The sequence below is a fragment of the Spermophilus citellus genome (assembly GCF_964194105.1).
Source record: "Spermophilus citellus genome assembly, chromosome: 17".
In the NCBI taxonomy this organism is placed as follows: domain Eukaryota; kingdom Metazoa; phylum Chordata; class Mammalia; order Rodentia; family Sciuridae; genus Spermophilus; species Spermophilus citellus.
Window position 1 is genome coordinate 63,250,829 of NC_138199.1, and position 25,980 is coordinate 63,276,808.

General features: G+C 51.4%; 1 protein-coding gene across 3 annotated transcripts; it reads left to right on the forward strand.

Annotated features, from left to right (window-relative positions):
* Positions 1 to 674: 674 nt before the first annotated feature.
* On the forward strand, positions 675 to 21,535 carry KCNH6 (potassium voltage-gated channel subfamily H member 6; the record flags this gene model as incomplete). Of its 3 annotated transcripts, XM_081271992.1 has the most annotated exons (14): positions 675 to 750; positions 1,467 to 1,697; positions 7,102 to 7,263; positions 7,367 to 7,572; positions 10,672 to 11,097; positions 12,268 to 12,422; positions 12,582 to 12,667; positions 13,964 to 14,163; positions 14,321 to 14,573; positions 17,599 to 17,792; positions 19,195 to 19,279; positions 19,838 to 20,000; positions 20,672 to 20,865; positions 21,258 to 21,535. In XM_081271992.1, the coding sequence occupies 14 exons, from the start codon at positions 675 to 677 to the stop codon at positions 21,533 to 21,535; spliced, it is 2,709 nt and encodes a 902-aa protein (XP_081128118.1). The 3 variants fall into 3 exon arrangements, with proteins under 3 accessions (XP_081128118.1, XP_081128117.1, XP_081128116.1); XM_081271991.1 differs by having other exon boundaries at positions 12,268 to 12,667; XM_081271990.1 differs by having other exon boundaries at positions 12,268 to 12,667; positions 20,672 to 20,858; positions 21,251 to 21,535.
* Positions 21,536 to 25,980: the final 4,445 nt, after the last annotated feature.

The following is a 25,980-nucleotide window of genomic DNA, read 5'->3' on the forward strand; positions in this document are numbered from 1 at the left end:
CTTCATGTGTATCCTGCCCCATCCTCCCAGGGTCAAGGCCCTGGTGGGGCTTGACACTTCATGGGCACTGGGGCCAGACTGGAGGGCACTTGTGAACTGAGGACAAGAGGCCTGGGGTCAGGCTCAGTGTTCAGACCCTGGAGACAGCCTTCAGCAAAAGATCACCCGAAGCCCCAAACAACTCCTGTCTGCCCACTCGCCTGTCTGGGAGGCTCCCCTGTACTGGAAGGGGAAACTGCCCTTCAGTACTTGGAGGAGGTTCCGGAGATGCTGAGACCTCTGGCCATTGAACATGAACAGAAGCTCCTCAGAGAAGCCCTGCCCCATCCCAGGCCCGGGACCCCCGCCCAGCTCCCCAGGATCCAGGGACGGTTTTGGGCCTGTAGGTCCCGGAGAAGTTGCCTCTGGTCCCCGCCCTGCAAACCCAGTCAGACGGCGGGCCTTGGCTTTTTTCAGCACCGAGGCGCGGACAGCTCCCGGGCGGGCGCTGAGGGGAGGAGGCGCGGCGAGCAGCGGCCGGGGAGGGCAGACGCTGCGGGCGGGCGGGGCACGGAGCCTGGAGGCCCTCCCCCGGGGCGGCGCCCACCCGAGCCCGACGCCACTGAGCCCCAGGACAGGCAGAGACGCAGAGAGCCGAGGCGCAGGTGGTTCCCAGCAGGGTCCACTGCTGAAAGATGCCGGTCCGCAGGGGCCACGTCGCGCCCCAAAACACTTACCTGGACACCATCATCCGCAAGTTCGAGGGACAGAGTGAGTGTGTGTGTTGGGGTGGGGGCAGGAGGATCTGGACTCTTGGTTCTGTGGCAGGAGGGGCCAGACCCCTTTACTAACTTTTGATGGGACAGGAGGGGGTTATGGGGCCGGATTCTGAATGCAAAATCCTTTGAAGTCCTCAACACCTTCTCCATGCTGTCCTCTCTTCTGGAAAACCAGTGGTGGAACGCAGCTCCACTTCTTCCCGCAGAGCATTTTTCTTGGCGCCCCAGGGCCTTCTAGTCACTGACTGGCTTTCCCCTGGTGATCACCACCCCTCATTCCCAAGGTTTCCTTTTCCCGGCAGTAGACCTGGCTACTCTGCTTTTCCCAGGTCTGACCCCCAACGAATCACATCATTGTTCCCTGGTCCCCTCTTCACTATTTCCAGAAGGCCTTGGACTTTCCTCCAACCTCATTGACCTCTGCTGCCATGGGCCTCCTGCAATCCCCAGGCCTAACCTCCTTTCCCCCATGTACCTGGTCACCTATCCCCCCACCTCCTTCACCCCCCTCATTATTCTCAGAAGAATCACCCAGATTCTTTTTTTTCCATTATCCCCCAACCTGATCTCCCCATCTCTCCTTCTGGTTCCTGCCCTACTCTGGCATCTAAATGCCCCTCCCTGCGGCCATCAGTCCACGTAATCTTTTCCTCTCTACTGCCCAATCCTGGCTGCCAAGGTCTTCCTACCTCTCACCTCCTAACCCAGGTCGTAAGTTCCTGATTGCTAATGCTCAGATGGAGAACTGCGCCATCATTTACTGCAACGACGGCTTCTGTGAACTCTTCGGCTACTCCCGAGTGGAGGTGATGCAGAGACCATGCACCTGCGATTTCCTCACAGGCCCCAACACCCCAAGCAGCGCTGTGTCCCGCCTGGCTCAAGCCCTGCTGGGGGCTGAGGAGTGCAAGGTGGACATCCTCTACTACCGCAAAGATGGTGAGGTGCAATCGGGCCAGGGACTCTGAAGGGCAGATTTGGCTCCTCTCTTGTCCAGACAGGGTGGCCTCCGGGAGGGCACTGACCTAGGGACCAAAGGGCCTGGATGAATCCTCTCTCCTCTCTGGTAGGGAGAAGCAATGGGCATTGAATGCTATGTCTTCTGAGATCCGTTTCACCAGCTAAGCCAAGAACTAGACCTGGCCTGGGGCAGAGCCTCCTGCTCTACAACCCTCCCCCTTGCTCCTGGTCTCCTGGCTATCCACTCTGTCACTGTCAGCCCCAGCTGTCAGGAAGCTGGGACAGAAATTAACCCTCCCTCATCTCCATCTGCTCTGGGGATTAATGAACGAGTCACCCCTCAAGGCCTCTATGGCCAGGCAAGGCATGGGGGCTACTGGCTGGGAAAGAGGGGTGGGCCTGGCTTGTTCCGCTCCAGCTCTTTGGAAGGTAGGCTCTGAAGTTTGCCCCAACCAGACAACTCATCCAGATGGAGTTTGGGTAGTTACTATCGCCTAAACTTACTACAAGCAAACCAGAAGCATAGGCCAGGGCTGAGGCATAGCTCAAAAGGCCAAAAGCTCAGCTGCTTTGAAATCCTCTTCCCAGGATCACAGATTCCCCAATGGATGTGGTGAACAAATAGTGGATAGGAACTAGGATCAGAGTAGAAAGTCTTGGAAACCACCAAGATCAATGACCCTCAATCTGGTTCTTCATCAGGATTACCTGGGGTATGTTTTCCAAAACACATCTTCCCTAGAGAGGCTGACTCAGAAGGTATAAGATGAGTCCAGGCGGGTGTATTTGGAAAAATCTCCCCGGTGGTTCTGATATTCTGCCACATTTAGGAGCCACTGATTTAGATAAGTTATTTCTTTTTAAAGATGTGCAAGGAACTTTCTCAAGATCCCACCTCAGGTTGAACCCCCAAACTCTGGATCCCTCCCTCTGAGATGTCTGTTCTGAGGAATCACAATAACGGGGGGAAGGACCCCAATTCCCTCTTTGCTTGGAGACAGGACTTTTGGGGAAGGAAGCCCCACATTAAATAGGATGAAGGTCACTTGAGTATAGAAAAAGGGAGAGTGCCTTTGAATTAGGACTGAGAGGTGCTGAGAGCCCAGGTTCCAGGAGCCTGGTTGTGTAGGGGACATGAATATGTCTGTGAGCATGCATGGATGTGTGTGTGTATTTGTGTGCACATGTGTGTTTGTGTGCACGTGTGTGTTTGTGTGCACGTGTGTGTTTGTGTGCACGTGTGTGTGTGTACGTGTGTGTGTATATGTGTGATTATGGGCCTCTGGGGAGCATCTTGGATAGGTCCTGGCTGTCCCTTGCTGCTGCCACCCAAATGAGTGGGAAGTGCTACAGAGAAGGGCAACAATTAAGGGGCCAGGACGAACCTGGCTTAGTCTGATAGTACTCACAGGGTTAATGAAGTCAGAATATTTTTAAAAGCTGTGACCTCACCTCTTCACATCATTTCATGGAGGAGGTGACAGACAGGGGAGTGAGAAGGGTCCCAGAGGAACAGGATGGGACCGCAGGCAATGGGGGAAGGGGTAACAGGTCTTCCTCTCCTTGACCTGTCTACCTGTACCTCAGGGCATGAGGGTTGATCTGAGACTTCTGGGGGATGTTAGATGACAGATTCTTAGCACCCTGCAGGTACCTGGGCAGAGGGCAAAGGTCAAGGCCATGCCTGACCCCTGAGACTCAGGTCTTTAGAACCCAGCTGAGCCCTCAAGCTCTAAGAAGGGACTCTAGAAACTTAGTCCTGGAGCTTGGCCCTGGGTAAAAATGGGCATTAACCCATATATCTGATGCTCAGTAAGTTCCAGTCTATCCCTCCCCGTCCCTCAGTCCTTCCTTGTTCTGTTGCCCAAGACTTTCATCACCTAGATCTTCTCGAAATTGGCCTGAAACCCCCCAAAATGGAGCTTGCTGGCCTGTATTATCTTCAGGAAATGATGTGGTACTCAGATTAGTTATGTGTTCACCTTACGGTCCACTCTAACCACATTTCATGGTTTCTTTGTTGTTGTCTTGTTTTGGGTGGTACAGGAGCTTGAACCTGGGGTGTTCTACACTGAGCTACGTTTTTTTATTTTGAGATAGGGTCTCAATAAGTTGCTGAGACTGTCCTTGAACTTCTAATCTTCCTGTCTCAGCCACCTGAGTAGCTAGGATTATAGGCATGTGCTACCATCCCTGGCTATCATATTATTCATTTTTAAAAATCATGTTTATGTACATCCTACATTTCTGCTGAGGAGCATCCTAATAATGATTTTTCCCCTTCTCAGGTCAATACTTCCTCTCTACCCCACCCCCTGACTCCAGGGAGGTGGGAAGGGGTCCTGGGTAGATCTCTAGCTGGTTTATTTATAATCCTCTTTTCCTCTAAAAGGGTAATCCACTTAAAATTGTCCAAGTCGAAATGGAGGGTCTGTGTTCATGTATCTCCACATGGTACAGCTGCCTAAAGTCAGCTCAGAAGCCAGGACACTAGGTAAAAATCACCCATATAGATCAAAGTGAGAGACTCCTGAGAGACCAAGGCCTTTGCTAGGGAAAGAAAAAACATAACAGACAGGAAGAGAGATGCTGCAGGACTAGAGTGGAAGAGCACCTGGAGTGAGGCAGGGGAGCACTCAGTCCCCCACCTCTGGGCACCTGCCACAGGGTCCAGCCCTGCCTGCCTTTGCCAAGTCCTCTACACTGATGAACCCAAACCAGGGTCCCCTAATTCCTGAGCCAAACTAGGGGAGTCCTGTGGCTTCTCCAGTCCTCATCTCCAGATATGGAGGACAGGACAAGGTGAGGTCAGGGGCTACTATTTGCCTCCACCCTCCCTGTGTTTTCTGCATGCTCACTCATGGTACCAGGAGAGCCAAGCTGGGGTGACATGGTGCAGCTCCCTCCTAGTGGCAGCTTCTTTTTCTTCCTTTTTTTTTTTTTTTTTTTTTTTTGTACTGGGGATTGAGCCCAGGAGCATTTTACCGCTGAGCTATACTTCCAGTCCTATGTTTTGAGACAGGGTCTTTCTAAGTTGCTTAGGGCCTCTATAAATTGCTGAGACTGACCTTGAACCTGTGATCCTCCTGCCTCAGCCTCCTGAGTCACTGGGATTACAGGTGTGTGCCACTGCACCCGTGTAATGGCAGGTTCTTGTAGCACCACTCCTGACGGATCACCACAATGCTAGGTGAAGTGTGTGTAAAGAGATTGGGTGGGGCTGGGGGTGCTGCTCAGTGGTAAAGCCCTTGCCTAGCACATGTGAGGCCCTAGGTTCCATCCCAGCACGAGGAAGAAAAGGGGAGAGGGTTGGGTGAAAGATAACAAGGAGGCTGTGAAAAGGAGAGAGTGAGGGTCAGAGTGGGGAGAGGAATTGAGCAATGAGAAACTAGGGAAGAAGCACGTTCTGGGAGGAGAGAAGTACACAGAGAAGTGGAGAGTCCCAGGGGCCAAACTTACTGTCCTGGGGGGGTGCTGAAAGGAGCCCCAGGAAGCCCCAAGCAAGGACACCCTCTCTCCCAGATGGTTACTGATGGGCTCTGAACCACAAATAAGCAAGGACAACCAGTCTGGGACACAGGGAGAGAGAATACTCTGTATTCTTCCTAATTCTCTTAGCCTCCTGTCTGCCTACTCCAAATACAGCCAGCATGGAGGCAGGGCAAGGGGCACCAACCCTCACCACTCCCTAACCTGTACTGCTATGTTGGGCGGGTCGTTGGTCCATTCCTAGAATGGGTTTCCAATGATAGCTCAGATGGGTGTGTACAGTCACTAGAAGACCGGCCTCTGCAGCTCCCAGCAACATTGAAAGCCTGGAGGTCCCACCCTTCTGCCCAAAAGGCCCCTTCCCTCCCCACAACCAGCCCGGAAACAGGGGACTTAGTCTAGACTCAGCGGGTTGGAGGCTCACTATGCCCCAGGCTAACAAGAGCGACTCTAGCACTGTGAGCCCAGGAGTGGATCAAGCTGGAAAGGTTACCTCTTCTTGGTATGGATGTCTCCCCTGGGCCCAGGCAGCAGCTGGCAGATGGCTGCCTGATGCCTGGGAGCCCAGGAATCTGATCTGGGAGATTCCTGCTCCCCAGAGGAAAATGGAAGGAGGATGGGCAGGCTTAGCTGCACCCCAGTTCTGACGGCTGTGAGGAGGGCCTAGGGGAGTAAGCTCTAAATAGGGAGTCTGGGGAAGAGTGATTCCAGTGGTTCCTAAAGTAGCAGTACTCTTGCCAGCTGGCCTCAGTCCCCCTGTGTTGACAAGTATATCTTTCATTATGCAAACAACAAACACCTAGGACGGCTGAGACAGACCCAGGCCTGCCTTCCAGGAGCACAGCTCTGCTTTCTGATTTGGTCACCCAAAGGCCCCTATCCCTGAGGATCCTGCTTTTGGATCTGGCACCTGTCAAGAGTTTGAATTTAGGGACATAAGACCCCTGTGGCATACCTACCCACAGGCGGGGCTCTGGGGTATGTGGCATTTTAGCTGGTATTTCTCACCACGTGGGGCAGTGGGGAGACCCTGGAGCAAAGAGAGGGGACAGAGACTTTGGCCAGAGGTGCAGGGGGATAACAGCTGAGTCTGGGCTACCAAGAAGGGTTAGAGAGTGGCACTAGGGGGCCTGTACTGCCTACATGAGGCCTTCTCACTCCCTGACTCCCAAGCCACTTCCCTTTCTGCTCCCTGATCCCAGCCTCTGCCTTGGGGCCCTACCCTAGCACCCTTCTATCAGATAAACCCCTTCCCTTTTCTCAGCTGTTGTGTGCTGATAGCCCAGAGGTCCCAGATTTATGTCCCCTCCCAACCCTAGTAAATCAGTTTCTCAGAACCTCAGGCTCTCATCTGCAGAACAGGGGTCTATACCTGCCCCCTGAGGACCTCCTGAGGCCTAATGTGCCAACTGGCTCCATGCCCAGCACTTAGTGAGCTCCCAGCAATGAGTTCCTTCCGGCATCAGGGAAGAGGGCATCTTTGCGGGATGGTGATATGAGCAGAGCCCAGGGCCAGCCAGAGCTACATGGCGGTGGAACACTCCCACCTCACCTCCCCGTTTAATCCACCCCCATCTGCTCTGCTTTAATTACAGCAGAAGCAAACCTCGAGGCTAAGCCCTGAGCTGAGGGCTGAGTGTGGACTTGGACCTGATGCTACATTATCTCCTAATGAGCAGCTTAGCTGCTCTCCCCACCTCTGCCCTGTGGGTGGGGCACCTGCTGAGCAGCCTAACTCACCTTCTGCCCAGTAGTTCTGATCACTGCCCAGGCCTTTTCTCTCCAAGTGGGTGCCCTTAATTTGACCTTCACTCTGCTCCCTCCTTACCTGGGTCACTACAAGAAGTGAACCCCTTTGGTGACCACCTCCTGTCCCTGATAATGGTGTTTGCAGCCTCCAGCTTCCGCTGCCTGGTGGATGTGGTGCCAATAAAGAATGAGGATGGAGCTGTCATCATGTTCATCCTCAACTTTGAGGACCTGGCCCAGGTCCTGGCCAAAAGCAGCAACCGCAGCCTGACCCAGCGCCTGCTGTCCCACAGCTTCCTGGGCTCTGGTGAGTGAGGCAGGCTGCAGATGGCAGTAAGAGACAGTTGGGTCACCTGTTGGAGTAGCTGGTGCCCTGCCCCTGGCTGCTCTGATCTTGACCCTGGTTTCAGGGGGATCCCATGGCAGATCGGGTGGACAAGGGCCTGGCTCGAGCAGGGGCAAGTACAGGACCGTCAGCCAGATCCCGCAGTTCACGCTCAACTTTGTGGAGTTCAACCTGGAGAAGCACCGCTCGGGCTCCACCACGGAGATTGAGATCATCGCTCCCCACAAGGTGGTGGAACGAACGCAGAATGTCACTGAGAAGGTCACCCAGGTGCGGGCCTGCTGGGTAGGGAGGGCAGGACTGTGCCAGGCCTCCAGGGTCCCCTCCCAGGTCCTGGGCCTGCTCTTTTGGGCCCTTGGTTAGCAGAGCGATGTGGCTTGTCTTGCTCCCTCATGTCTGGTCTAAACCCCAGGCCTCCCAACTGCAGTCTGATTCTTTCAACCTGAAGGCCTTCCCTAAGGCCACAGTCCTGGGACCCAGCTCCTGGAACCAGGGGAGGTTGGGGTCAGCAGGATCTATGAGAATGCCACCCTCAAGGCCTGGAGACACGGGGGATTGGGGAGACACAGGCTACTGGTGGGGCTGTCCAAGGCTCTGTCAATCACAGGAAAGGCGAGGTGGAGAGGGATATATCAGGGAAATATAGAGAAGAGGAAGGAGAGACGGCAGGAGACCCCAGCCCTGTTTCTATCCCTTGCCTTTGAGATGAGAGTCACTTTCCCTCTCAGCCTACATGCCACATAGAAGTGGGGTGGGACCCACACCTCCTGCTAACTTTGAGCAGACTCCCAAGGGCCCATTCCTGAATGTTCCCCTACTATTGGATCCTTCCTTGCCCACCCAAGACAAATGTCCCCTGGCTCTCTGTTTCAGCTGGCCCCACTGCCCTTTCTCATATGCTTGATGACCTGACCTTTCTTGAGGGAAATGCAAATAATTTTGTTTGAGGCTTCAGTGACTAGGGTCCTGGCACTGACTCACTGTGTGACCTTGCCCGTGGGACACACCTGCCTTCTGAGCCTTGGGGTTCTAAATGGTCTCTGAGGATCCATTTGGCATTAACTAGTAGCAGTCCAGGAAGCAGAAAAAGCTCTCAGCCATAGAGAGGGGCCTAGGACAAGGCTGAACGGGGGGTGCAGAGCTTCCCTGGGGCTGTTTCCATGAAGGGGAAGATTCCCCTTTTCATTTAATGTGCAGGCAGTATTGGAACTGAGTATGAAGGAGACCCCTCAGGCCCTCACAGAGCTCAGGGACCCTGAGGAAGGAGGGAGTCCAGACTGGAGGACTGGGTCCTCTGAGATCAGATAGGGTGGCCCAGTGACCTGACCCTGGGAAGCCCCCTAGCTGCTCATACCAGAGCCTCTTAGGTTGATGCTGCTGGTGGTGGCTTCCTGATGGGGGACTATCACATTGGAAAGTTGTCTGTGAAGATGGACAGACCCAGCCAAGGCCCATGGCATCTGCTCCTGTCTTGCTTCCTGCCCCTGCCCCTTTTGGCTTCACTAGCCCCCTCAACCCCATGTGCACTTTAAGGCCATGAGAGGTGCCTGACAGACTTCAGAGGAGGGGGCTGACAAAGTCCAGAACAGGGAAGTCACATTGACCTCAACCAGAACTTAAAGGGCCTACAGGGCCGCGATCTCATGCCAGCGTCCTTAATATCCTAAGGGCAGGGAGATCCAGAGGATCCTGAGCTGGGCGGGCTTTGCCCTGGAAGGGCCCCACACTGACTTCAGAGACAGTGGGAGACGAGAGGGGTCAGTGGCTCCCATGTCTGCAGCCCTGAGGAGCTGAGAGGCCTGACATTTTCCTCTCTGCAGACTTGGGTCCCACTCCCAGTTCCAGCTGCCTCCCTCTCATTCCCTACTGAGGCAGGGCTGGGGAAGGGCCTACAGAGGGAGGAAGCTTTGATGCCCTGTAGCCTGCAGCTCCCAGTCAGAGTCTGAGCTGCCAGTGCTCATTTGTAGCTGAGATCCCATGTGGACCACATGCTGGGACCCAGGGATAAACAGGCTGGGCGAGGGAAAGCAGGCTGGCCCAGCTTATACTTCAGTGGACGGTGACCACGTGGTCAAGGCTGCATACAGGGGCAGGAAAATGTAAAGAGGGTCCTAGTCTATTTGGGGTCAGAGCTCCCTGGGAAAGTGAAATTTGAGCAAGGCCTGAAGACAGGGCAGGAGACCACTACAGAACAGGGAGGCTGTGACCCCCACTGCAGGGTTTGTATGTTAGATCAGGAACCTTCTGGTGGAAACTAGCCCTTTGCTGGGTCTTCTTTCTTGTGATCCTATCTGATAACTGATCTGATCTGCAAGGTTAAAACCTAACATTGCAGATTTTCTTAAACCAGAACCATCTACCAGAAACCCAACTGGTAGGGGAGGGGAATCAAGGGGACCCCCCCTGCAAGGATCCACCCTTGTTGGAGAACTGTCTTGGATAGGATGAGGGAGCAGGAGAGTGGAGGGGGAATGATTGCTAAGTGGAGTATACCATCCACATGCAAATAGATGCATTTTATTTAACCATCTGTGCAGTTTTGCTTATCCCATTTTGCAGATGGGGAGACTGAGCCACCAAAGTTCGAAAACTTGCCTTATGGTCCAGATATAGAAAATGTCAGACCTGGAATTCAACCTTGGAGTTCTGACTTTAAAACCCATGCCCTTCCTAATGCCCCAGCTATGTCATTTGGGGCAGCCTGGCATCTTGGGCCCAGACCTAAGTGACTCTCTGTTGCTCACGGTGTTGGAGTCAGGGGTAGGTCAGACAAAGGGGAATGCTTTTCTGCTGAGTGTTGTGATCATTCTGCTGGACACGTGTGAAGCAGCTGGGGATCCCTGGAACCCAGGATCTGTTTGAGGGTCCAGATTGGCTACCCCACCCCAAATTTGGCTTTTTTCTGTGGGAGGCACTGAGAGTTGGTTCGGGGGGGGGGGGGGGTCCAGGATCCTCAAGACTGAAAAGTCTATTCTGGGGATGACCTGCTCCCTCTAGAAATCCCAAACAGAATCCTTCCAAGCCTACCAGAGAGGAGTGGCCCACCAAACTATCCCCTCAGGCTAGACTCTTCTCTGGAGCAAGCCAGAAGATCCTGGTCCTGTCCCCACCTACTCCTGGATGATCTCTTTCTGAGGGAGCTTGTGAGCTTCAGAGCTGGGTCGCCATGAGACAGACCTGCCCCCCACCTTCTGCAACCCATCTCTTCTATCTGCACTTCTTCCTGACACATCTGTCTCCTTTAAGAACTTGCCTCCTCATATGCTTGTCACCCATACCCCTCCCATGCCTCCCTTCCTAGGCCTCCCCACAAGATCTGTCTCACCAACAGTGCTGCCCCCACTGACCACCCGGGATCCCCACCCCCAGGTCCTGTCTCTGGGTGCAGACGTGCTGCCAGAGTACAAGCTGCAGGCACCACGTGTCCACCGAGGGACCATCTTGCACTACAGCCCCTTCAAGGCCGTGTGGGACTGGCTCATCCTGCTGTTGGTCATCTACACAGCCATCTTCACACCTTACTCAGCTGCCTTCCTGCTCAGCGACCAAGATGAGTCACAGCGTGGTGCCTGTGGCTACACCTGCAGTCCACTCACCATGGTGGACCTCATTGTGGACATCATGTTTGTCGTGGACATTATCATCAACTTCCGTACCACCTATGTCAACACCAACGACGAGGTGGTCAGCCACCCCCGACGCATCGCCATCCATTACTTCAAGGGCTGGTTCCTCATTGACATGGTGGCTGCCATCCCCTTTGACCTGCTCATTTTCCGCACTGGCTCTGATGAGGTGAGCAAACCCCATCCAGGCCAGCAGCCATGGCTGTTTCCTGTACCCAGCCCCAGAGCCTCCCAGACTCAGAGACCTGGGTGCAGAGAGCTCCTGGCACTGGGCATCTTTGCCAAAACAAGGGGCAATAGAAAGAGGGCTTGGACGTCAGCATCTCCTTCCCTGCTCCAGCATTCTGCCCTCTGGGACCAGGAATGGGCTCCTATAGTCCCAGCCTCCCACTGCCTTCTAACCCACACCCACCCTAGTCAGAAAGGAAAGCTAAAGGCCACACCCCCAATGCATCCTTACCGGGTCCTGGCCCCCAGCCCCTCATCTGTGCCTACTCTTCTTCCCATGGGTGACATGAGAGCATTTTCATGCTCTCATAGCTTCAAGTCCCACTTGGTCCTCCCGCCCCATCTTCTCAAGATCAACTTTCCCCTCAAATCCACTCTACCTTCTGGGTTCCAGTCACCTCCATCCCTCCCTGGCAACCACCCCAGCACTGTCCTACCCTGCCCCCAGCAATCATCCCCAAGTCCTCTCCCTTCCTCTCCACCTCATTGCCCCTACCTACACTGAGAGGCCTTCTTCCCCAACCTCCCTCCCCTCCACACCATAGCGAAAAGAAGGTCCAGATTAAGTACCTGACCTGTCACTTCCCCTCAAACCGTCAATGGCTCCCAAAACCTACAGAATAGAAGGCAAGCTCTTTGTAGACCCCGAGGTCCACAGGAGCAGCCCTGCTTATCTTCCCAGGCTCCTCTCTCACTGCCCCGCCATCTCTCACTCTGCACTCCAGGCTGTCACATCATTCTTGGTTTCCCACGTGGGCTGTGCCACTTCACACCTCCATGCCTCTGCCTGTGTTGCCCCCGATGCCACCATTGCCCTTTCCTTCTCCCTCCTGTTTCCCTGAAGACCCAGCCTTGTCTCTCAAAACTCGCTCTTGTGTTACCTTCTCTAGGAAGCCTCCCCTGCCCTGCCCTGCAGATTTGACCTCCCCTTCCTCCTTGCTCCCATTTGATTTCTCTCCTAGCAACCAGAACACTGTTTTGTGCCCCAGGCTGAGAGCTCCTTAAAGTCCCATGCTAGATTCCATTGCCAAGTGCCTGATCTAGAGCAGGCCAGAGTGTATCCTTTCAAGTGCTAACCTCCCAGCCCTGTGGACCTTTCTCTGCCCTCCAGACCACGACCCTGATTGGGCTACTGAAGACAGCACGGCTTCTGCGGCTGGTGCGTGTAGCACGGAAGCTGGACCGCTACTCTGAGTATGGGGCGGCTGTGCTCTTCCTGCTCATGTGCACCTTTGCACTCATCGCGCACTGGCTGGCCTGCATCTGGTATGCCATCGGCAATGTGGAGCGACCCTACCTGGAGCCCAAGATCGGTTGGCTGGACAGCCTGGGTGCTCAGCTTGGCAAGCACTATAATGGCAGCGACCCAGCTTCGGGCCCCTCAGTGCAGGACAAGTATGTCACGGCCCTCTACTTCACCTTCAGCAGCCTCACCAGTGTGGGCTTCGGCAATGTCTCACCCAACACCAACTCTGAGAAGGTCTTCTCTATCTGCGTCATGCTCATCGGCTGTGAGTGTGTCTTCGTGCTCTGGGCCTTTCCCGTGAAATTCTGTTCTTAGTTTTGAAAGAGACACAACATTACAGTAATATGTAGTAATAATGCATGCTATACACTGATTCTGAGTGTGCAGCATATGAATTTTTGCATATGTATACACCAGTTATACACCTGTACAGCCATTGCCATAGGCAGGCACCAGGATTATCATTTGTAGGCCTCAATGCAAAACGAAAACTTCTAAGTTAAAAAGTTGTTAAGAATTTTGAGATTGGGGCTGGGGATATGGCTCAAGCGGTAGCACGCTTGCCTGGCATGCGCGCGGCCTTGGGTTCGATCCTCAGCACCACGTACAAATAAAGATGTTGTGTCCACCAAAAACTAAAAAATAAATATAAAAAAAAAAGAATTTTGAGATGATGTCAGCATAGCAATAAACCTGCTATGCTGGCTAGGCCCTGTGGGATTGGTGAGGCTTCATTCCCATGAAGCAAGCCCCTGCCAACCTCTTTTTTTTTTTTTTGAGAATTTTAATATTTATTTTTTAGTTTTCGGCGGACACAACATCTTTGTTTTGAATGTGGTGCTGAGGATCGAACCTGGGCGCACGCATGCCAGGCGAGCGCGCTACCGCTTGAGCCACAATCCCCAGCCCAGCAACCTCTCCTTTAAGTGCTTTACAGAAGCCCATACTTCATTTCTTATGAGCCCAGTTTACAGAGCAGGAACCAAAGGTCTTAATTTGCCAGGAGCCGTAGAACCAGGAGTTCACTGAGCCCCAGTGTGGCCCAGGTGGTGGGCTCCAAGGCTGTGTTGCTCTGTGTTCCTGCACCCAGCTACCTTCCTCCCAAAACACGTGGTTTAGGAACTTGAGACGCACTGTGGAATTTTACACATAGATTAAGTTGTCATGTTCACAGTATTTAGAGACTTGAAAGCCCAGAAAAACAAAAACAAGAAGAAAAAAAAAAGTGAAAAGAAGAGACCAAGAGTTTTCCCTTCATTATGTTTACACCTTGAAGGAGAAAACAAATCTGAACTTTAAAAAAAAAAAAAATCATTGCCCTAGTTCTTTCTTCAAAGGAGTTTGGCCTGGGCCTGGGAAGAGCAGAAGGAAGAGGGCAGGAAGCACCGCAGTCTTCGTTCCCTCTGTGCTCAGGCGTTGGCTCAGGCTTTTCTGACTTGGCTTTGTCCAGCCCTGGATAGAGGGGCCCCTCACTATAGGGCTGCCGGGGAAGGGGGAGGCCTGGAGTGGCGTGGTCCAGTGACCACGCTCACTCCGTACCCTGGCCGGCCCCCGCCCTCAGCTCTCATGTATGCCAGCATTTTTGGCAACGTGTCGGCGATCATCCAGCGCCTGTACTCGGGCACCGCGCGCTACCACACGCAGATGTTGCGCGTCAAGGAATTCATCCGCTTCCACCAGATCCCCAACCCTCTGCGGCAGCGCCTTGAAGAGTACTTCCAGCACGCCTGGTCCTACACCAATGGCATCGACATGAATGCGGTGAGCCCCTTGCCCTGGCGAGGCGGGGCGGGCCACCAGTTCTGGCTATTGCCCCAGGGCAGGTCAAGGTCCCGCGGACTCAGGGTTCCCCGGAGCTCTGCCCACACGTCTCCCAGCCCCACCCGCGCCCCACTGGAGTCGCCCGCCCACCCCGCAGGTACTGAAAGGCTTCCCCGAGTGCCTGCAGGCCGACATCTGCCTGCACCTGCACCGCGCGCTGCTGCAGCACTGCCCCGCCTTCCGCGGCGCCAGCAAAGGCTGCCTGCGCGCCCTCGCTGTCAAGTTCAAGACCGCGCATGCGCCTCCCGGGGACACTCTGGTGCACCTCGGCGACGTGCTTTCCACGCTCTACTTCATCTCTCGCGGCTCCATCGAGATCCTGCGTGACGACGTGGTGGTGGCCATTCTAGGTGAGTCAGGCAGAGTGGACTAGGCCTGTGAGGAGGGTGGAAACTGGAGATGCCCTACTTAGGCCATCATCTTCTTAATGAGGAACGTGGCACCTTTTATTGATCAGCTATGCGCCCAGCATGCTTCTAGAAAGCTTTATACCCAGCTCCCAGAATCCTTAACGCAATCCCCCTGCCATTTGCCCCATTTTCTTGATAGAGAAGATGAGGCTCAGAGAGGTCATGCTAGTCATTGGTCACACAGGGGTTCTAGGACTTGGTCTGACTCAAAAGTCCAGGCAGGTTCCCTCTTACCTCACACTCTTGAGTTCAGGATGACAAGCCAGGGGTCAGTCTTGTTTGGAGGGAGGTGACTTGATGGGCACCACAGTTTCATTCAGTGCCCTGCAGAAATAGCTGGATACTTTGGAGGAGCTTATGAACACTGGGAAGGGGGACAGACATAGGTTTCAAGGAGCCTCTGCCACTTACCTGCTGTGGGAACTGGGGTAAATCATTTTACCTCTCTGAGCATCACAGGTTCCTCTCTTGATGCCCACTTTTCATGCCTTCCCTATGGACTTCACTCTAAGTCTCCAACTCCAACTCCAGTTTGGTCCTCTTTTGTCTCTATGGCCTGGCTTTCTTCCAACCCCTCTGGACCAGCCTCCTCCACCCCATCCCCAGGGCTCCTCTGCCCAGTCCTCTCCTCCAGCCTGCCATCATTTGTTGCCACCAAGCACTGATATTCTGTTTTCTTCTCCTCACCCTACACTCTCACCTGGGCCAGCTCCTTGCTGTCTAAGCCACAGCCTAGACCTGTGTCACAAGGACTCCCATAGCTCTATCCCAGTCCCAATCTCTCCTTGCCCTATAATATTCCATTCCTTCCTGGGCATGACCTCCATAATATTCAGATAAGCAGACCAAACTCTGTATATCCCCACCTGAAACCATCTTGTTCCCCCAAGAGCAGCTCCTTCAACATGGTTTCCTTATCAATGTGAACCCTCCACCCATTGCCCAGGGTACAGTCAAGTAGGCAAGCATCCTGCTCTCTTTCCAGTCCCCCTGCCCATCTTCCAGTTAGTCACAGAGCCTTCTCTGTTCTGCTTTTGGGACCTCTCCCATACCTGTCTCCTGCTTGGGTCTGACCTCATGTCATTCCCGGGCAGGTGTGTCAGGAGCTCCTGTCCTGTGGCCTTGTGTCTGGCCTACCCCCATTCTCTCTCTTCCTCCTTCCACCAATGAAACATCTGCATATACTCCTCTTCTTCTCATCCTTCAGTGGTTCTGCACGGCTCGTGGGATAAATGTAAACCTCTGTGCATGACATGCATAGTTCCACCCAATCTGATTACTCCAGTCTTGCCACTCTTCCCTGGTACTTCATGCCCTAACCATAAAACGGCTTCCCGTTCTCTGAATTTGTCATCTCTGTCACATCTCTGTGCCTTTGTATATGTTGCCACTCTGCTTGCCTGTCTGGCAGAACCCAGTCATCCCTCAAGGATGGGCTCAATTGTGAGCTCCTCTGCGAAACTTTCCCTCACTCCCAGCCTACCTTACAAGTGCCACCCACATTGGAGGGATAATTATTTTTAATAATTAAGAAGCTAGTCCAAATTTAAGTTTCAGTTAGAGGCATAAAATTTTTCATTTTGTCCTGAGTAGAAATAGACATTAAATGATAATCCTTCATCTAATAGAAAACCAGCTCATCATCACACTGCCCAGATTTCAAGCTTCAGGGTTTCATGTGTGATCCTTGGTGAGCCCATTTTCTCTCTAGGCCTCAGTTCCCTCCTCTGTGACCTTTGATCCTGTTCTCTTGGAGGGACATGCCCAGCCTCTCTTCATCCCTCTGCCTGTGCTAAACCGTTAGCACCCTTTGTGCATGGGTCACTAGGCTGAGGGGGCTGGACTTTCCCAGGGAGGTTGGAGAGAAAGCAATAATGATCCCTGACATCTGAGGCCCTGGCCTCTCTGCAGTGTGACAACATGCTGTTTCTGGCTGCTTAGTCCTTGATTCTCTTGGAATTTCACTTCCTCTGTAACCCCTCCACTGCCCCAACCATCCTTGGTGGAAGACCCCTCCCTCCTCCATGACCTGATAGCTCTTGATTCTCCCCTATGTGAAGGCTCCACAGATCATTCTGTAAAATCATTGTCTGTTTATGTGCCTGCCTTGTGGGAATTTGGGGGCTTCCTTGTGGGAGGGAGAGCCTCTTATTCATGTTTATATCCCATAGCTCTTATAGCGCCTGGCACCAAAAGGGCCTAATACCCTGGCCACCAACCCTCAGCATCCACCAAAATGCTCGCTCTGTGACCTCCAACTCCAGCACCTTGCATTTTCCCAGTCTAGTGCTTCTTGCCTTTTGGGGCACTTCCTCAAGCATCTGTTTCTCTGAACAACCCAGTAAAGTAGGCAATGCCGAGATGGTGATGCCCATTTTAGAGATGAAGACAGTGGGGTCCAGAGAGGGGTAATGACTTCTCCAGGCTCCCCCTGCCAGGACCTTGCTGATTTCCTGGCCTCAGAGTGGGGAATGAAAAGACAAACAGAAGCCTTAGGGTGCCTTGCTGGAGCAGGAAGCTCCTGGCCCTGAGTCCCCTGTGCCTTGCTCCATAAGACGGGCAGAATGCGGGGAGCAGGAGGAGGTTGGGCAGGGAGGCTTTAATGTTCCTTACTGCCCAGTGTCCCCTGAGCAGGAGTTAGGGTAGTGTCAAGAGCATGAACAAAAGCAGGGAGTCTGAGGAAGGGAGAGTTATTCTGAGGGGACTGAAGACATCAATGTACCCATATGCCTAGGGCAGGAGCAGTTCTTAGGGGATCTTTGTAGGATTTAGAGGACAGGGGCAGGGGATACCCTCCTGTCCATCCTCCTCTCCCCAGACAGCCAACATATCTAGCCCTTTCCCCAGATCTTGATCATAAGTACCAGGCCCCATCCTGGCAGGATCCATGAGGTGGTCGGGGGGGCAGATCTTGGTCACGGGGAAACCAGGCCCTGGAAGGGAATACCACCCCTCTGGCTGGCAGGGAAGAACGATATCTTTGGGGAGCCCATCAGCCTCCACGCCCGACCAGGCAAGTCCAGTGCAGATGTGCGGGCCCTGACCTACTGCGACTTACACAAGATCCAGCGGACAGACCTGCTGGAGGTGCTGGACATGTACCCTGCCTTTGCGGACAGCTTCTGGAGTAAGCTGGAGGTCACCTTCAACCTGCGGGACGTGAGTCTGGGCCAGTGGGCCAGGGTGGGTGGCAGCTCTTAGCCAGCTGGTAATAGGTACTATCCACACCTGAGGGCATGGCCTGTCTGGCTTCAGGGACCCATCCAACTACTGCCTTTCCTTCCAGTCCTATCCCACATCCTTTGCCAGAATATCTTTGTGCCTGCCATGACCAGCACAATGCCGGGTACAGTGATAGCTGCCATTTATTGAGCAGCGACTGGGTGGGAAACGCTGGGCTTCTTTTACATTATCTTACTTAGTTCCGTCCTTGCATGTGATGTTATTTTTAATCCCCATTTTCAGATGAGGAAACTGAAGGTTAGAGAAGATAAATAAATTGGCCAAAGCCATACAGCTAGTAAATAGCAGAACCAAATGTGAATTCAAAGTTTGAAAAAAAAAAAAAAAGTTTGTCTGATTCCAAAGCCCAGGCTTTCCTGGCACCAGGCTGAACAGGAGGGGTCTGCTATCCAGAGGGCTCATGGTGCCAGGCATGGGGGTGTGAAGAATTGGTAAAGCTGTCCTTCCTCTCAAGTTTATCATTCAGTGGAAAAGGTAGTTTGTAGCAACTCAGGAAAAATAAAAAAGGGACACTAAATAACTAAATAACACTGAATAACTAAAGAAGCCATGATTTGTGTACTCAAGAGATCAAATTTCTGTGGAACTCCAGCTTGCCAAGGAGTGGTGGAGGCACTAGAGTGTCTGGAAGTGCCCAGAAAGGCGTCATGGAGGAAGGGAGCTTGGAATCAGCTAGTGGAGAGGGGAGGGATGGTGAGGCTGCAGGGGCATGGTGGCTGAGGCTAGGCACTGAGCCTGGGCACCTCCTTTTCCCTGTCATCCACCAAACCCTCAGCCTCAGGAGGAGGCTCTGGTGGCCCAGGCCCTTTACCCAGGTTATGGAGGGTGACATTAAGGTGGGTTTCTTGCTGATGATGGAGGGATGTGGTCTCTGTGTCCTGGGTCATCTGTAACCCCAAGGTGCCCCCAAGTCTCATGGTGCCAAGAGGAGAGCAGTCAAAGATGCTGATCTGGAGTGGATTGGGGGTTCCAACCTGGTCGCCTAGAGAGAACTCTCCACTGGTTCATGCTGAGGGAGGGAGCACCAGGGCATTTGGGAAAGGGGGACTGAAGGAGCTTTTTTGCCTTCTACTCCCAAATCCCAAGACCTCCCCCGATCTGCCCTTCACCACACACACACACACACACACACACACACACACACACACACGAGAGCCTGCAAGAAGCTGCCCAGAGCTTTTCTGGTGTGCCAGCCACCTGACACCACTTTCTCACCTGGCTGTGACAAGGGCTACAGAGGAGGAGCAGGGACAGGGAGAAACAAAGAGGCCCATCCCAGCTTTGGTCCCTGTTACTTGATGCTCTTGTTCCCTACAAGGCAGATGGGGGTTTCCAGTCATCACCCCAACAGGGCCCGGGCAGCCAAGACCACCAAGGCTTTTTCCTCAATGACAAGCAGCCAGGTGAGCACAGCCAGCCCATTCCTGGAGCCCCCCCCCCACCCCAGTTTCCTTTCCATTCTCATGGCCTTTTATCCCCTGGGGAAAGGCCTCTTCAGCACCTCAGTGAGTGGGGACCTCCCTAGGCTCAGGAATAGTGGCTTTTGTCCCAATTTTCCCCTCGTGTCCCCACCTTGATGATCTACACCCTCAGAGCCTAAGAACAAGGGCTCTCTGGTCGCTGGGTGCTCTTCCAGGGGTGGGTAATGACCAAGAACCCTTGGGTTCCACACCAAGGTGCTAGGGGACCCCCTTGACTGTAGCTCCATGGGCAATGAGACCAAATCTAGAAATTCCCACCTTGGCAGCCCCAGATTCCTTCCCAGGGCTACAGTCCCCTGAGTCCTGAAAGCCAGACTTTCATATGGGTAGGACCTTATGCCCCAAGGCACCCAGGTAAGGAGAGCCACTCCCCACCCTGTGTTTCCATGGCAGGTATGGGAAGAGCATGGGGTCTGCCAAGGAGAGACAGACCTATGGAACCAGCTACATAGAGCAGAGGTGTTCCTTTCCCTCCTGCAGATGTAGCCCCTGCACTGAGCATCTCAGATGCTTCTGGCCTCTGGCCTGAATTGATGCAGCAGATTCCCCCAAGGAATAGTCCTCCAACTCTGCAGCGGAGACCAGACTGCTGGCCTCAGGAGTTGGGCTCCAGGCTAGAGCAGCTGCAGGCCCAGATGGACAGGTGAGTGCCCTTCCCAAGGCTGGGGAACTACAAAGAATCTGTCCAGCAATGGACTAGGAGTGGGTGCCCTCTCCTGGTGGTTCTGGAGTATTGCTGTGTGCTGGGTGGGTTTTAGAATGGGGGGCTCATTTAGAGGCAGTTTCCCCATCCCTGTCACTAAGCACACAATTCCTTGCATGGCTTCCTCCAGCAAAACCTGGAATGTGCCAGGGAAGCTTCTTAAGGAAGGGACACAACCATGTGCAGAAACAAATTCCAAGAGGCCTTGGAAAGGGGACGTGGCTTCAGATGGCAAGGCTATAATGGCAAGATAGTCCTGGGTTCAAATTTTAACATGGTAATACAGGAGCAAGAGTTGGATGGGCAAGTTATTAAACACCTCTGAGCCCCAGTTTGCCCTTTCATGTAATGGGCATGATTGGAATACCCATGTCAAAGCATCATTAGTAGGACTGAATGTGCTCTGTGCCTGGTCACTGGTGTCATTAGGGATGAACTAAGGGAACTTGGGCAGAGTCTGTGGATCCAAATGGGGAAGTAGCTGTAGGTAGGACCCAGGGTTGCCTTTTCACTCAGGAGGAGAAGCACACAGGCTACAGAATCCAGAGCTTCCCTCAAGACCTGAACTGCTCTTAAAACCCTGACTTTGACCTTGGGGCTCTGTCTGGCAGGCTGGAATCCCGCATGTCCTCAGACCTCAATCACATCCTACAGCTGCTTCAGCAGTCCATGTCCCAGAGCCACAGCAGCTACATCCTGGAAACCCCTGCTTCCAATGACCTGGCCTTGTTTCCTGTACCCTCAGTGACTCCAAGTCCAGGTCCTGGGCTGCCGCAATGCCATCTGCCCCCTGCACAGGTGAGTGGTGTGGTCATCCCCAGGGGCTTCCCTGGGGGAAGGTGCATGCCTTCCCTACCCCAGGGGCCCAGTGCCTCCAGTGTTCCACAATTGCTGTGGCTTTTAACTTCAAAGTAAAAAAGCAAGGACTCTGGATGTTCTTCCAGGGTTGGGTAATGACCAAGGACCTGTCTTCCTTTACAATTTTTAGTCATGATAGCAGAGTAGCCTAGACAGGGTGGTGGCAGAGCCTCGATTGTGACCACAGACCCTATAGCTGGGGCAAGGACGACAGAACCCTGAGGTGTGGTAGGAGTAGGTAAAGCTCTTGCCAGTTCCCATCCCTGGGTGGATTAACTCCCAGCCTGGTCTAGGGGCTCCTGGAGTGCCTCCCTCTTTCTTGCCCCTCCCAGATGCTAGGCTATGGTGACTTAGACAAATGTACACCGGAGCACAGGAATTCCTCCTCCAGGATGCCTCACCTGGCTGTGGAAATGGACAAAACTCTGATGCCAACCTCAGGACAGGAGCAGCCTGAGGGGCTCCTGCCATCCCTGGTCTCTCCTCTTTGTCCCCTGGAAGTACAGGGACTCATCTGTAGTTCTCGCTTCCCCTCCCTCCCTGAACACCTTGGCTCCATCCCCAAGCAGCTGGAGTTTCAGAGATATGGCTCAGATCCTGGATTTACAAGAAGTTAGGGCTGCTGAAACCCAAGATGAAAGACACCACATGGGGGTGGAAGGCAGGTGAGGTGAAAATTAAGAAACTTGAAGGAGGCAGACAGATCCCAAGATGGGTCTCTGAAAACCATTCTCTTAGAGTAATTACGAACTACTTACCCAGGTGAGCCTAGGTGATGCAGAGGCTTTGCCCAGCCTTCCTCTGGGATACTGTGCGGACAAGCTCACCTGGTGGAGGGTGGGGGAACTTAAGTGTGGATGAAAATTATAGGACCAAGGGATCAGTGAAGAACGAAGTTTCTGATCCTCCTTCAGAGTCTTGCTTTGGGCTGGATGATCACCTCTCAGCTCAAAACCATTCACTACTCCAAGGCTCAGCAGTAAGGCCTGAGGTTGTCAGACCTCCCCCGGAAAGCCTCCAACTGAACTGGAGGTAGAGGTGCCCTCTGTGTGAACACGGCAGGGCAGAGCTCCAGCCCTCTGCCCCTCCGCCCCTGATAGTTCCATGACAACATGTGAGTTCCCTGAAGGCAGTTGAGTATCACACAGCTAATAAAGTCTGCACATTTCATGTTGGGCCTTGTGTGTAACTTATCTAAGGGTCATTAGGTCCTTGACTGTGCTGTGGCCTTTTCCAAGTTCTTCTCACAAGGAGCTGGGTAGGGGCTCACCCTCCACTGCATTCAGCATGTTGCAGACCTGAAGACGGCTTTGCTGGGCACAGACTTGGGTAAAAGGAAACAGAGGTGCTGGCCTGATGACCCCAAGGAATTTTGTCAAATTAACAACTGCATAGCACTCATCCTGTGCCAGGTACCACCCTGACTGCAATGCAGATATTAGTTCATCTATCCTCAAAACAATCCCAAGGAGTCAGCATTATTATCACCAAGTTAGAGATATAGGATAAGTAGAAGAAAGACTAAGAAACAGCATGAGGGGATCTTCTGGGACGATGGAATTATTCTGATCTGACACCAGTAATGTGAGTGTTCATGTTGTGAAAACAAATGGACCTCTTTGTATAAATTATACTTCAATTTAAAAAAGAAGAAAGGATCATGCCTAACACAATAGGAAAAGGAGAACATAATTTCAACTCAGATGGTCTGACTTGAAAGCATTTGCACCTGGTTCATCAGTACAAAGGGCTATTGTCCCCAAAGTACCTGGTCACTCAGAACACTGGCCCTCAGTTCATTTTGCTCTAGTACTACCTAAAAATTTTTGAAAATGTGTATTCCCTCCTCCCACATTGTTGATACCTGAAATAAGTCATTGATTAAATTTAAGTAGCTGCAAAGGATATAATGTCCGTTGTGTTATAAATATTTACAATGTTTTAATTCCTCATTTATATCAATCCACTTCCATCCAAATAGTATAGTGATTTTAGAACCACCCCATCATCCATTTTAAAAATACAAAATGGGGCTGGGAATATAGCTCAGTGCTTGCCTAGCTTGCTTGAGGCCCTGGGTTCAATCACCAACACCACACACACAACACAAGAATAACCTTTAAAATTTTTTTTTAACATCATTTTTTTCTTAATTTCATCCCCCCAGGATTTTATCCCTACATGTATTTATTTTTTAATTTTTTGAAGAATCAAAATAGGTTTTATTGTTAATTGACATGATTGCCTATGCAAAAAAAAAAAAAATAGTAAAACCTTCGAAAAAGCTACCAGAACTAATAATAACAGAGCAAGTTTGCTGTATAAAGTACCAATAAAGAAACATCAATTATATATTAATTGTATATCTATATACTGGTAGTGAATGACTGTACATTGAAAATTAGAAAAAAAATAGCTTCTAAAATATGTTCTAACATGCACTACTTAAAAATGTATCTGACAAATAATGAGAAAGAAATGTACACTGGCATTTACAAAATGTTGCTGAAAGATTTAAAGATTACTATGTAAAGAAATAGAAAGATATACATCATTCATGTCTCTCTTTCTCTCTCTCTCTCTCTCTCTCTCTCTCTCTCTCTCTCTCTCGGTGTCTCCCTAGTTCTTTAATTCAGAATGCTCTCAATGCATCTTTTCCTTTTTTTTTTTTCCAGGAGCTCTGTTTATTTTATTTTATTTTATTGCATTACAATTCTTAATAGACTTTTATACCACAATTTATCATATCTCTGATTGTATATAAGGTATGTTGACACCAAATTCACATCTTCATACCCTACATGTATTTAAAAAATATTTTTACTGTAGATGGACACAATACCTTTATTTATTTATTTATTTATTTATTTATTTATTTTATGTGGGCTAAGCAAGTGCTCTACCATTGAGCCACAAACCCGGCCCATATTTTTATTATTCAAAGTCTATTATTTATCACCCTATCATGTTTGCAAGATAGGCATATAAATTAAAATTTTAAAATTAATTTTTATGACTCTAATAAGGCTTTAAGAGTTACACTTATTGGTACAGTTCAAAAATGACATATGTATATTCAAATTTTTATAAGATCTGAAATTTATTGGGACTACATCTTTTAAAATAGGGAATTTTTAAATCCAAATCCACTTCTATGGCTGAGTGAGCACATGCCTGTAATCCCTGCAACTCAGGAGGCTGAGGCAGGAGGATTGCAAGTTTGAGGCCAGCCTCAGCAAGGTAGCAAGGCTCTAAGCAACTTAGCAAGACCTCATCCCAAGATAAGCAATAAAAAGAACTGGGGATGGGGCTGGGTATGTGGCTCAAGCGGTAATGCGCTTGCCTGGCGTGCACATGAAGCGCTGGTTCGATCCTCAGCACCACATAAAATAAAAATAAAGATGTTGTGTCCACCAAAAACTGAAAAATAAATATTAAAAAAATTCTCTCTCTCTTCAAAAAAAAAAAAAGAACTGGGGATGTAGCATAGTGGCAAAGTGCCCCTGGGATCAATCCCCTATACAAAAAAAAAAAAAAAAAAAAAAGGAAACAAAGACTCCTATGTCTGTGAATGAATAGTATTATTTTTTATTATGATAAGACAAGGTCTAGCAGCAGTTTGATACTCATTTTTTCTTTCTTTGCAGTACTAGGAATTGAATCCATGGCCTCACATGACAGGCAAGCACTCTGCCACTGAGCTACATCAGAAGCCCTTGTTACTTTTGAGACAGGACCTCACTGGGTTGTCCTTTTTAGATTTTTTATTCATTTATTTGGAGACAAGATCTAAGTTGCTGAATGCCTCCCTAAATTGCTGAGGCTGGCTTTGAACTTGAGGTTCACCTGCCTCAGCTTCCCCAGTCACAGATTATAGGCGTGTGCCACTGCGCTCACTGTATTTTTTTTTTTTTTGAATATTTATTTTTAGTTGTATTTGAACAAAATATCTTTATTTTATTTATTTATATGTGGTGCTGAGGATCGAACCCAGGGCCTCGCATGTGCTAGGCGTGCGCTCTACCGCTGAGCCACAACCCCCCCCCGCCCCCCCTTCACTGTTTTGTAAAAAGAGAAAACTTAAAGAGGGTCGTTATATATAGCATTGTCCCTCTTCTTTTGACTCTTTCTGAATAGTCCGTTAAAATGACACTTATCATTTAGAGGTATACCTGATGACATCGTCTTAACAATTCAGTACAAACCTTCCATTATATTGGAAACCATTTAAATTTATAACGATGTTATCCAGCTTCAGACTTTTCCATTTCAAAATCATTGCACAGAGACATTTAGAGCAGGATTAGCATTTGCCGTGGGACCCACGTAGGGGAAGGGACAGGACAGGAACTGACAAAATCTTAGAGCCAAGCTGGACCCGTCACTGCTCACTGAAAACCAGCCTTAGAACCTGAGAGCATTTCTGGATTCTGCAGGACAGCGCGAGAAGGCCCGTTTCAGACTGGCCTAGCTCTATACATCTGCGTGTCTGGGCCTATTCTTGGGGTCCAGGGATAATAGCTTTACGTGTTAAACATCCTTAGGACAAGTGAGGAGCGAAGGTGGTTTCCATTTGGCCCATGCCAGGCTGCCGGGGCTTCGGGGCTCAGTGTGACGAAAAAGCTGTAGGTCCTCCCTTAAGATAGAATTTTTATTTTACTCGACAGTCTTAAGAGGCCACTTAGAATAGCAGCAGCAGAGGGGAAGAAAAGGCAGGTCACACAGGAGTTTTCACTCTCAGAGACTTGGCCTAGAACTTGAAGGCCCTCAGCTTTCCAAGCTCGCCTACAGGCCACACACGGCCCCATTCGCCCGCACTGCGCCGTCACCTGTTTGACTGATGGCTTGGCCAGCCAATGACCTTTGCGGCAGCGAAAGCGCCTGTCTCCAGGAATTGGGCCGATCGAGTAGCCGGAATGACAAACATTTACGCCAATAGTGAGGAGATTTCGAACACTACGGCCGCAATAACCAATGAAAAGAAAGAATAGCTTCCAAAGGACGTGTCGGGCAGCCAACGGCCAGCGTTGCTGCGGGGGTAGCGTGGCTTCCGTTCCGAGAG